We start from the raw sequence: 12643 nt of genomic DNA on the forward strand, positions 1-12643 counted from the left end.
TATTAATTTTGTAAAATTTGTCAGGTGTAATTTAAGGACAAATGTGTAAATTCCGTATACTATGCTATATAATTCTTTTTCTGATACTGATATTCTCCAGATTCAGTATTTGGAACAACTAAACATTGTTCAAAATATTGTTTAATATTATTGTGTAAGTATTCCACTTCTATGATGTGCATCAATAAAATGTACCTGTTGCGGCAGTTTTTGAAACAATGCTAGTGCAAAATAAATGTAAACCTTTAATTTTGCATAAATTTCAGGATAATTAGGCTATTCAAAATTGTTGTGCAGCATTTGGCAGGTGCACCATCATCGCTCACTCACTCACTCGCATACACATCAAATATAATAGAGTACTTTTTAACTAAATGTATGTTCGACAATGGGGTTGGGTGTGTGGTTTGTAGACAGTGCTTCTAACAACACATAAACACCATTTATCATGTGTATGGGACATTCCATTGTCACGCGCTGACTACATTTTTCATAATACGCAAAGTAACTATTCTACTGATAGTTAAGCAACATTTTTCTTACAGTTTCTGTGCAATGAATAATGAAACTAAACACTGTTGATTAAACATAACTACCCTTAAAGTACTTTCCCAGATTTGTAGCTACAAGTGAACAGTTTTGTGTCACTAGTGGGACAGGCGAAACACTGCATCTTTACTTAATATGAAATTTATTTTAATTTCTGTGAATTAAGAAATGCTGAAAAATAAATTATTTAATACAAAGAGAGAAGGTAATTGATCTTTGAATAATCTAGTGGAGTTGAGGGTAAAATTTAACAATTAAAGGAGAAAATAATTGTGTTTTGGTGTCACAGATGGGACACAATACAAAACACAAGTAAATAAGAAAGTTAAAATAAGCAAACAATATTTAAAATACCTTCTACCCTCGAACTTTATTGTGTGTAATACTTGCATTTTTATGGAAATGCCAGTTTTAGATTGTTCACTCAATAGAGGATAACATTCTAGCATTGCATTTAATTTTAAAGATTGAGGCTTAGGGATACTTCACATTGAATGCCCCATTGTGGTATGCAGCTTGTTATGCTAACTCAAACGTCCATAAGAACAAAGTGCATGAATCATGGTCCGTGTTGGGGAAAAGTAATCTTGGTGTAAATGCTTCAATTTCTTTGAGATGTAAATAAATGTGTTTGTGAAGCCTTCGAAGCCATTTCATTTTGTTCATTATTTTACCGAGGTGTATTGCCAGATTATATATATATTTACATTAAAATATGGTTGAAGCCTATAATATTCGTAAAAATTACTTGTCATTTCTTTTGTTAGTGTCTCAAACCGAGAATAAGGTTGTGAGCGGAGGTACAGATTCAGCGCTCTTGGTGTGGAAGGATATGACAGTCTTGAAGAAGCAAGAAACTTGGGAGAAGGAAGAGAAACTGGCGCTGCAGGACCAGCAGTTAAGGAACCTCCTGCAGCAGGACCAGTTGCTGAAAGCCTTGAACCTTGCCCTGACTCTCCAGAGGCCTCGCCAGGTTCTTAGAATAGTGCAAGGTAGGCAGTGATAGTCACATTTCATCTAAAGATATATGTTTAGCATTTATGCGGAGAAATGTAAATCATTCTAATCCACCGATTTCATCGCCTGTCTGGTAGCTTCATGTAGTACATAACTGTAAGTGGATTAGAAAGTGGTGGTCTTTTACAGTAACATGTAAATTGCCATTGTTAAAGAAAAAGTTGCTATAATTCCAACACCTTACACTTTATCTTGTAATGCAACCTTTACTCTTGATTTGCACTGTTACCTGACTAGTCTGGGGGAAGGGGGGATATTAAATTAAATTTTAGGGCATGTTTTTAACCTCTTAAGTGTGGAATTTGTTGAACAAGTCGCTACTGGAAAACGTAGATTTTTTCGTCAAATTCAGTATATGGCCTTCGCATTGTGCTGCTGTAGTGGGGAAGGCGTATATATACGCTTTATGTTTGTTTCAACTATATTCGATTTACTGTGGTGAGGGTCACTATTTATATTTTGAGCCTAACAATGAAAAAACAGGAATTTGGCATTGAAAACTGCTTTATTGTTTTTCGAAGTATTCTCCTTTATGGTCAATACACTTTTGCATTCGTTCGAACCATTTGTGAAAGCAGTTTTTCCAATCTTCTTGAGACACCTTCATAATATGGTTTTTGAAAGCATCAACGGCGTCTTCCGCCGACGAAAATCGTTGTCCACGCAATTTATTCTTGACATTCGGGAACAAGAAGTGATTGGGTGCCAAATCAGGACTGTATGGCGGATGACCCATCAATTCGATTTTTTGATTGTTCATAAAGTTTGTTGTTAGACGAGATGTGTGACAGCTGTCATTGTCTTGATGAAGAATGATCCGACGGCGTTTGTTTGTTTTCCGTATTTGACCGAAGACCTCTGGCAAACAAATTGTCATGTACCATTCAAAGTTGACCGTTCTACGTTCCTCTAAAGGCACAGTTGCCACATGACCAGTTTTCCCGAAAAAACAGGCGACCATTTGTTTCGATGTGCTTCGAGCGCGAACAACTTTTGTTGGATTGGGTTCATCTTGAAACACCCATACAGTCGACTGCTGTTTACGTTCCGGCTCATATGCATATATCCATGATTCGTCACCTGTTACAATCTTATATACGTCTTTTGAAGTACCACGATTGTATTTATTGAGCATTTGTTTGCACCAATTGACGCGAGCGTCTTTTTGAGTTTTTGTCAAATTGTGTGGGATCCAACGTGAACATACCTTTCTCACAACTAAATGATCATGTAATATTTTATATATGCTGGTGGAACTAATGCCTATGGTTGCCTCAATCTCACAGTATGTCACATGACGATCTTGCAGTATTAGGTTTTGCACAGCATCAATGTTTTCTTGAACAACAACTGATTTTGGACGATCTTCGCGAATCTCGTCGGTGAGCGAATGGTGGCCACGATTAAATTCGTTATACCAGCGTTTCACAGTGGCAAAGGATGGAGATTCATCGCCAAATGTGGAAGTAAGTTGATCGATGCACTCTTGTCTTGATAATCCACGTCGAAAATCGTAAAAAATCATCGCACGAAAATGTTCACGAGTTAATTCCATTTTATTGTTGTCGCACAATCTCCAAGGCAACATAAACAACACAAATGAAGCTATTGACAAAACATTTGAAGTACGTTATGGTCAATAATGCCAGACGATTCCGTGCAAACGTCAAATCACGCCTAACTTCAATCAGTGTTGCCAAGGCTTAAAATATAAATAGTGGCCCTCGTACACAGACATTTGGTGAGATAGTTCTAGCTGTAGTAGAAACAGAAACTAGTAGCAAGAGAGGAAAAAGATGAAAAGAGAGAAGAAGAAGGGAAAAATTAGTTTCGTCTTCTTCTTTTTCATCTTGTTTTCTCTCTTGCTACTAGTTTCTGTTTCTACTACAGCTAGAACTATCTCACCAAATGTCTGTGTAACTATATACGCCACAGTAAATTGAATAAACAAACATAAAGCACATATATACGCCTTCCGCACTACAGCAGCACAATGCGGTGGGCGTATATATACGCTATCCACACTTAAGGGGTTAATGTTCCATTAACTATGACAATTTTGCAATTTTGATTTGTAAATAAGATTTTTGTAATTTCTATGAGACGGAGTGTGATTTATTTTCAATATTATTACTAGGGTCTGAATAATTATGTACTAAAAACAGTAAAATATGCATTAAAAAATAAAATAAATGTGTACTGGAACCATTCAAAAAGTAAGTAATATGTAACATCAAAAACATTGTATTATATGTAACAGCTGATCCGATACCAAATCCAATGTATTGGGATTAGCTGATACTCTTTGTAGCCCGGATATTTCACTGGGTCCATAAAAGTGCTGTTAACACCTTCACACAGTCATAATATCCTGGAAATTATGCAAAATATGCACTTTTTATCATTTTTGAAACATTGAGTGGAGAAATAAATTTTGTAATGAAATTATTATCTCAAGTGAAATTGTGAATATTTTAAAGCAAAACTTGGATGGTTTGATGTATAGTTCTGGTGGAAAAATTTTGCATTAACATTTGTAAATACACTAAAATATTTTGAATTGTTATAATTTTCAAGTATTGATATTGGTGGGAATCCGTAAGAGTATCAGCACTGGTATCAGTGCAAAGTGGTATTGGCTCAACCATACTTTGTGTATTTGATTTTTCTGACACATATTTCTACACATTATTTCAAGCATTTCAAACTATCTTCATCAAGTTAACGATCAGAAAATGTTAAAAGACTTGTGTTAAACTGTCAGATTAGTTTTAATATTTCTTCTTTTCCTTATTATTTCGTCTTTTAATTTTGTATTGTAAAATCTTGAGTGTAATGTTCTTGTAATAATAATAATAATAATAATAATAATAATAATAAATGTGATATAAAAGACTAATGAATACTGTTTGCAATATTGTGTATTATATAAATATGCATTGGAAATATCAATTGTAGAAAGTAAGTAAAAAGTTCTTTTAGTATTTGATGTGAATTATGTTGGCACAAGGTGAAGTCATAGTTTCTACTGTGGCACCTCGATTTTCTTTTACAGTGAACCAAGAGAAAAACTTAAAATGTGGCGGAAAAGAACAAATGGAAAAATTTTGAAACATTTTGCTATACTGAGACCATGAGGATTGAATGTATAATGTGTAAAATGCAAAATCTGGGAACCTATAATTGAGGTTTCACTGTATTTCTTGATAATCTTGATAGATTCTGGTAGTTTCACAGTAGTCATATGTATACAAATAATGATTCAAAACTCAACCATAGTTGCCCCATGAACAGTATGATAGTAGTTGTCTTAGAACTGTGAATATTAGTACTGTATATTGTTATGGGGGGCAGAGGAATTCATTTGGATCTTGATGTAATTTCAGCCAAGATTTTTGTCTTAATGTTACGTTTAAAGTATCTTTATTATTGTTATTACATTTTATTGTTTATTTGCTTGTCAGAAATTATGAAGAAAGGAGAAACAGGCTTGGAAGACACCATCCACCAGTTGAGACCAGATCAGAAGGAAGTTTTGTTGCAATCTGCTTCGTCTTGGAATGCAAACAGCAAATGCTGTCGGCCAGCACAGGTAATTCTTTCTTCATTGTTTATTCAACATTTAAGCTTCCTGGTCCCAGACTTTACATTTGGGCAGATTTTGTATTTTCCTACATTTGAAATTCTTTAAATGCCTTTAAAGTACAGGAAAACCTCGTTAATACGAAGTTCAAGGGACCAAAAAATGTCAACTTCGTATTAAACGACTTCGAGTTATCCAAACTTTTCAAGATGGCGCCTGTTTTCAGGTGTAAATAAAGTAGAGTATAAATTACTCCCACAAAGGATGTTTTATACTTGGTGGTAGCTCAGAAATAAGCTTTATATGTACTATATAATAATATTGTACGTGTAAAAAATGTTACACAAAATGAGAACACGGAGCTTAACGCGGACGCAAAGATTCCAAGGAGACAGTTAACACCATTTATCCTGCCTAATTATACAACCGGTTATGCACGGGATGCATGTCGTGGCAAAAAGTCTTATAAAAAACGGTATTTTCTTTTAATTGTGCAAAGTCGTTCTTACAATTTTAGTTCATAAGAAACCCGTTTGCATGGAGACCTACGGAAAGGAAAACAATCTCGTTTGTTGCAAGAAGTGAAACTCGGAAGAATCTTGACAGTAGTCACACTGGCGCGAGCAAGAGACGGGAGATAATCAGACAGACAGAATGAATATTGGATTTTATGTACGTTCACTAGAACATTGTCCTGGTAAGAGAAGATTCTCTTGGGAGAGAACACAACCTTTCCCTCGCACAAAACAAAACAAAAAAATCGGGGCTGTAAATTTCGTTGTGGTTCGGCTGTTTAAAACACATCGTAAAAAAAGTCACGTATTCTTTGCTTCAGTTAACTTCATATTTGTCCCCCCCTCCCCCTTTGCAGGGATCAGTTCAAACTCTTCCTCAACTTGCATTGTAATCCACTCTGAAAAGTAAACACACAACTTGCGATCTGTTTGCACCGAATGTGTATCCTAGGACACATTAAACAGTGCCGCACTCGATAATCACTCTGGTTTGGATCCCACTTTAAACTATATTTAGTCCCGCTTAGCTTATCAGCATAAAATGAACTAAAAACAAACTTTATGAAACTTGCGTATTTTCAGATTAATCGACAATTTATTGTAGGTTTCAGGAGTATTCTGGAGGTCAACACTCGCTCCGCCAAAACTTTTCCTCTCGTATTCCTACATTGAGCATTGTGTTGTGTTTTTTTTTTTTTTTCAGCAGCGTGCTAATGGTTCTGAAGAAAAGCGGGGATTATATGGCTTTGTGAGATTCAAAACAATGAAGCTTATTCCTTTGCACAGGATGAGTCATTGCAGTTATCGGCAAGCGAGAGCTTTCCAGATGCTAGACTAAACACTGGCGCTAGCTGCAGCATAAACACAATGAGACCAGCTGGAAGTTAGATCAGCAGGTGGCAGAAGGGAAATCATCGGCATTTTAATGATAAGGCAGTTGTCGAAGACTGAACTTTTATCAGCAGTGTATAAAAAAAATGATCCTTGCATTACCTTTTACCATGCAACAGACAATAATACGGGCAATATTTCCTATCCAGACAGCTGCATTCAAACAAGAAAGAGGGACCTGAATTCTGCAATTATCACATTACCATGCACACCAGTGGCGGATAATGACCTGTTGTAGGAGAAGGAAGGGGCTCACTTTTCTTTTACTTATCATGCGGTTTTTGTTCGTTTTAAAGAAGGTATTCAGAACTGTTTGCTTTTTTTTAGACGCCAAAGGAAAGGAGCCCATGTGCGCACACGAGCAAGAAAATCGTGGCCGAAACAACTAGCAACGCCCCCCCCCTCCCCTTTTGCTGATAGATAAAGGGGAGAAGTCACTCAGACAACAAAACACTGTTTTGGCAAATTTTATGACCGGCACAGTTGGGAAACGTATGAAGCGAGAAACTGAAGTTGCAACATACGTAAGATCGACGTCAACTTTTGCGGGAAACCTAGATGACAACGCATTAAGAGGGTTGACGATCTTTAGTTGGCCTATGTGGCTTTGATTATCTGTAACAGTTTCCCTTTTTTTATGAAGTTCTACAGGGCACAAAGAACATGCTTTTAATGAAAGTGGTTACCAGAAGTTGTCGGCTACCAGGCCAAAAGTTGTTCGCTGTATCTCGAGCTCAGAGCTAGACAGATGGGTGAGACTTCCAGATGCCACGCGTCTTGTATTTTGGAACATTCGTGCGATCTTATCTCGCGAATATTTCCAAGGTGGCGCATTCAACGGGGAAAGAGCTTGACCTCCCATGCACATTGACAAAGAATGTCAATGTCCAGCGGGCATTTCGGGCTGCTTCCCTCGAGTTGTCAGCAGCTCTTAGGACAAGGAAACATGTCAAGATCAAGTTAAAATAACGTCCAAGCTCTCTCCACATTCAATCTTCTCTTGTCGACTTACGCAGGTGTCTACTTCGAATTAAGCGAAACCAGTTTTGCAGAAGGGTCTTGTAAACAACTTCGTATTAAAAATTATCCGTATTTCGATTTATCCGTACTGAAATACATTATGAATCCTATCTTATCAGCTGGGGAATGGGAAAAACTTCGGATTAAAGGGTACTTCGTATTAACCAATATCGTATTAACGAGGTTTTCCTGTATGTACAAATGAGTATCCACTGGTTAACTGAAGACAATAAAGTGAGAATGGACTTAATATGTTATGAAGACATGCATGCATTAAATGACATTGACAACAAGTTTACGGACATCACTTAGTCTTGTTTAAGAACATTCGCACTGCCTTGTTTAAGGACAAAAAGTTTAAGAACATCCCCACTTCCTTGTTTAAGGACATCCCAACTTCCTTGTTTAAGGACATTCCCACTTCCTTGTTTAAGGACATTCCCACTTCCTTGTTTAAGGACATCCTTGTACTTTCTGTCAAAGTAGCACTGCATATAAAAGAGCTTGACAACAGCACTGTGTTGCTGCAAGAACCAAGTAGGGATCGTCATGGTAATCATTGCATGCAGTGTTCACTGGCATAATGGTTTACAATGGGAGGGTCAATACCCGACCTCACGATCAAGGAATTGGGAACCACAAGCAAACGGAATGCAACACTCGTTAGCCTTGTTGCACAGTCCTAGTGGAAGCGATGGTCTGTGAAAGGGAACATGCTATGACAATGTGGAAACAATGCATTGTGCACCTTAGGACATTGTCAACCATTGCAACTGTGCATGCAAATAGGAGGCACTGTGCAAGGATACTGCTAGTGACCATGTTTGTGCTACATTGAAACGAAAACGTGAGTATGCATGCTTTTGCAACATTGGAACCATGCTGCTTGCTGTCTTCTCAACTGATTCCTCTCCAGAGTGCCTGTGAGAGGGCAGAGGCTTGTTGTTGTGGACCAGTAGCAATTGTGTCGTCAACATGGGAAAGAAATCTGTTGCTCAAGACATTAAGAGATGACAACGATGTTGACGTATTGCCTTGGCCTGCAAGAGGTTCAGAATTCCACACAGTTGAGAACCTCTGGAATGCAATGTGTTACAGGTTGTCCAAAATGAAGTCGACGGATGTTGCCGAATTACAGCTTGCTGTGACAACACTTTGGCAGCAGGTGATGGTGGAGGAATATCGCAGGTTGATCCATTCCATGCCTGAGCATATCCAGATGTGCTTACGGCAGAAGGTGGTCATCTCAACTTTTGTCGTGATTAGTTCCCAACAGTTTGTCAAAATGCCTTTTTTTCCTGATAAAATTTTTCTTCATATACATTTTTATGTTGCAAATATTTTGTGTATTTTATACCCTACTACCTATTTTTTAATTTTAATGCCTTTTTTGCCATTTTTCAGTGAAATTTTAGATTTTAAAAATTAATTGTATATAACTTATTTTTCTTTCAAGAACATTATTTATTAGCACATTATGGTGTTGCCAGAGACAATTACAAAGCTGGGATTCTATAAGGGATGAAATCCTTATAGAATCCACGAAAATCTTCGAGAAATCGATACAGCAGTTAGTTGAAGTGTCAGGAGAAAAATGCTAGCTGTTGCAGGAATTGGAAAAATGTAAAACAATTTGTGATATTCTTAAAGGTGAAAAGTGTTTTCTTAATGATATGAATCTGGTTACAATAGCCTGTTTCATGTAAGATCTAATTACTTTTGTCAAAGTAATCATTGTTGAAGAGATCATTTTCTGTTATGGAAAAGCATTCTGTCTTTGACAGACATCTGTCAATGAATGTTGAAAAATAAAAATCCTAGTTGTTTTGTGTAATCAAGACAACAAAGGAAATTTATATGTTATTTCCATGTAGATGCTTTTTGAATGAAATTTGTAATTTGGCACTTTTTTCAGTTTATTGTGCCTATATTTTTGCTTTCTGGTGTCTATTTTCCACATTACAAATGCCTGAACATCTGGGCTCTAGTCATGATTAAATGGCATGAGAAACTTACTTCTTGCCCTTAAACTTTTTGCCGACACTGTAATTGCTTCACCGGCTACTTGTTCTTTCCAGCTGGTGATCTCCGTGCTCCTCGACGATCCCTCCTGGAACATTCAGAAGATGCCAGGAGCGGGGAAGCTCGTCGCGGGACTTCTGCCGTACACAGAGAGGCACATGCAGAGGCTCACCCGTTTGATGATGGACGTGCACTTCATCAAGTACACAGCCTTGTGTATGAAACCATTCACCAAGCAAGTTACTAAAGAGGTGAGTGATCAACCTCCTCTATGAGTCCACAAGTCACAAAAACATTCCAAAGTATGCACTAAAGACTTCAAATACACAGGTATTCGATATGTTTGAGCTTTTAAAGAAAATACCACTTGGAAATGGGAGTATGATTATTTTCACATACTCAGTATGTATACCTTTTGCTACTGTGCAGGTATGTGCATGGTAGTCTATTTCTTATCTGAGAAACTCTTATACCTTGTGCTAGAAAATAATTATTATGTGCTTATTACTGTGACCCGATACCAATGCATACTTGAAAATTGAAACAATTTAAAGTATCTAAAGATATCTGTTTGACGGTTACGCGGAGATAGGTAATTTACTGTGATAAGCTTACTTTTCATTTTTCCGCGCAATTGTTCATCTTGATCGATTTTGCCACCCGTCTGGTGGCTTCATCAGCCATGTACTGTCTGGCGTGTACTGAAGACAGTACACGCCTCACGAAGCCACCAGATGGGTGGCGAAATAGATCACGAGAAACACAATTTAAAATTTAAATGTTAAAGAAACACAATTATTACAATGTAGCCCAGGAATTTGGGGAATTTTTTCCTGGGAAACCTGGAATTGTGTTTGAATTTTGCCTTGTCGCTGAACAAAAATACAATGCAAGTATTGAAATGTTGTTTTCATAACACTAGTGTAAGCAAAATGAAAAACTATTATTTCTTTTTTTGTCTTTAGGTTGAGGAAGAAACAATTTCTCTAAGTTGATGTGTTTTATCAGAAGATGTGTGAATGTGTAAGTATTACTTTTGTGATGGATGATGTTTCCAAGGCAGCCATGAGTTTCTGTGTTTGCGCAGTGTTTGAGCAAGTTTGTTATGAATGACAGAGAATAAAGGTATTTTTTAAAAACGTTCTTTTAATGTCCACTTTTCTCTGTAATCTGTAGGTCATAAAAACTTTATACTAGGGATGGGAGTGATTAATTTGTGCCCTATTGGTATCAGCCAATATAGGCATATCAGTAAAACTACCAATAATTTTACTGATTTGTAATTTGTAGGTCATTCCCGATTAGCCTATCAGTGCATAAGGTGGACTTAAAACAACAAATCAATCAATAAATCACATCAGGTATGACCCAAAAGCTGTCATACAAATTCTAGTCAGCATTCCATGTGACCTTCAGAGCAAGGATGTCAACCATTCTATATAATATATTTACTTCTTTTTTCTCTTCACTCAATAAGTATTAAAATTACATATTAAATAAGGCAATTACTTTAAGTTAGACACAAATACTTCCAAAATTAAATAAGATGTAACTAATACTGAATTATAAAACAACAACAAAATTGTAATAATCCAAAGAACCGAATACCAGCCACTTTTCAACAGTCGCACCAGGATACATGCAAGTAAAGATATTGGGACTTCTCAGACACCCTGTACAAGAAGTGCTTTAGAAGGAAAAATTCACATCACAGTCTGTTCGAATTGTAAGTATTTGTAACAGTCTAATAAATTGCACAAACCTCAACTGTCTTCCATCCAAATCACAGTCAGATATGCAAGGTAGCAAAAATACTAGTACGAGAGAGCAAGGTATGAAATTAAAAGCCTTCATTCACTAGTATCGTGCGTACTGAAAGTCGTGATCAACATGTTACAAGAAGGAAGTAAACTGTACAAAAAAGAATCTAATATATGCCTGTTAAAGTACATACCTTTATTAGTCTTCAACATAATCACCATCTAAATCGACACATTTTTGCCAACGTTCTGGAAGTTTGAAAATTCCTCTGTTGTAGAACTCTGTTCGGGCACGTCTGAGTATTCTCCTAACGGCAAGTTCCACTTCCTTGTTGGTGTCATATCTGTTTTCCCGCATGTGTTCTATCAGAAAAGAAAACAAGTGAAAGTCAGAAGGAGCCAGATCTGGACTGTAGGGAGGATGTCGAAGGAGTTCCCACCCAAATCTGGCAACTTCATCCCTCGTTAGCTGTGCTGTGTGCAGCTTGGCATTGTCGTGTTGGAGGATAACACTATCCCTGCCAGGACGTTTTTCACGAATAGCACGACGAAGTTTTCTCAAAGTGCGCACGTAGTGAGATGCATTGATTGTTTCCCCAGGAGTGAGAAAGTCCACGAGAAGAACACCCTCCGAATCCCAGAAGACAGTTCCCATTACTTTGCCAGTTGATGACATTGTCCTCGGTTTCTTCTTTCTTGGTGATGTTTGATGTCGCCACTCCAGGCTTTGACGTTTACTCTCAGGCTCATAGAGGTGGAAAATGGTTTCGTCTCCAGTAACCAAACACTTCAAGAAACCCTCGCCTCCATCTTCTGCTCGGTACCGCACCAAAAGTTCCGTGCAAACATCTTTTCTGTTTCATTTTTGTGCCGCATTCAAATCCCTTGGCACCCATCTGAAACACACTTTCCGGTAACCCAGTACATCAATCATCTCCTGGATAGCACTGTGCCCTACTCCAACAATGTGTGAAAGTTCCCTAACCGAAACACGCCTGTTCCCCTGGATGATTTCCTGGATGCGAGCCACGTTCCTGTTGTTCGAGGCAGTTCTCGTGCGGCCTGTGCGAGGGAGATTACTGATGTCTGTGTTTCCACCTCTAAAATGTTTTATCCATTGCCTGATGCTACTGGCAGTCATACACTGATCACCATACACTTCTTGCAATTGGCGGTGGATATCTGATGCTGATGCACCTTCCTTCAACAGAAATTCAATTACTGCACGCTGGCGAAACGACGTGTCAAACGGAGCCATTACTCGCTACTCGCTAATGCGCATACGT

At 37.6% G+C, this 12643-nt stretch overlaps 1 protein-coding gene across 2 annotated transcripts in view; it reads left to right on the plus strand.

Moving 5' to 3' along the window:
* LOC145978241 (transducin beta-like protein 3) overlaps nt 1-10718 on the plus strand; it is a 70565-nt gene extending 59847 nt beyond the window's left edge. For both annotated transcript variants that reach the window (XM_083110720.1, XM_083110719.1), the window contains exons 13-16: nt 1317-1541; nt 5031-5158; nt 9654-9848; nt 10563-10718. In XM_083110720.1, the coding sequence (XP_082966846.1) occupies nt 1317-1541; nt 5031-5158; nt 9654-9848; nt 10563-10592 (578 nt within the window). In that variant the 3' untranslated portion in view covers nt 10593-10718. The remainder of the gene's footprint in view (nt 1-1316; nt 1542-5030; nt 5159-9653; nt 9849-10562) is intronic.
* Nucleotides 10719-12643: the final 1925 nt, after the last annotated feature.

This window comes from Lepisma saccharinum, chromosome 24 (genome assembly GCF_977018435.1).
Source record: "Lepisma saccharinum chromosome 24, izLepSacc3.1, whole genome shotgun sequence".
Lineage (NCBI taxonomy): Eukaryota > Metazoa > Arthropoda > Insecta > Zygentoma > Lepismatidae > Lepisma > Lepisma saccharinum.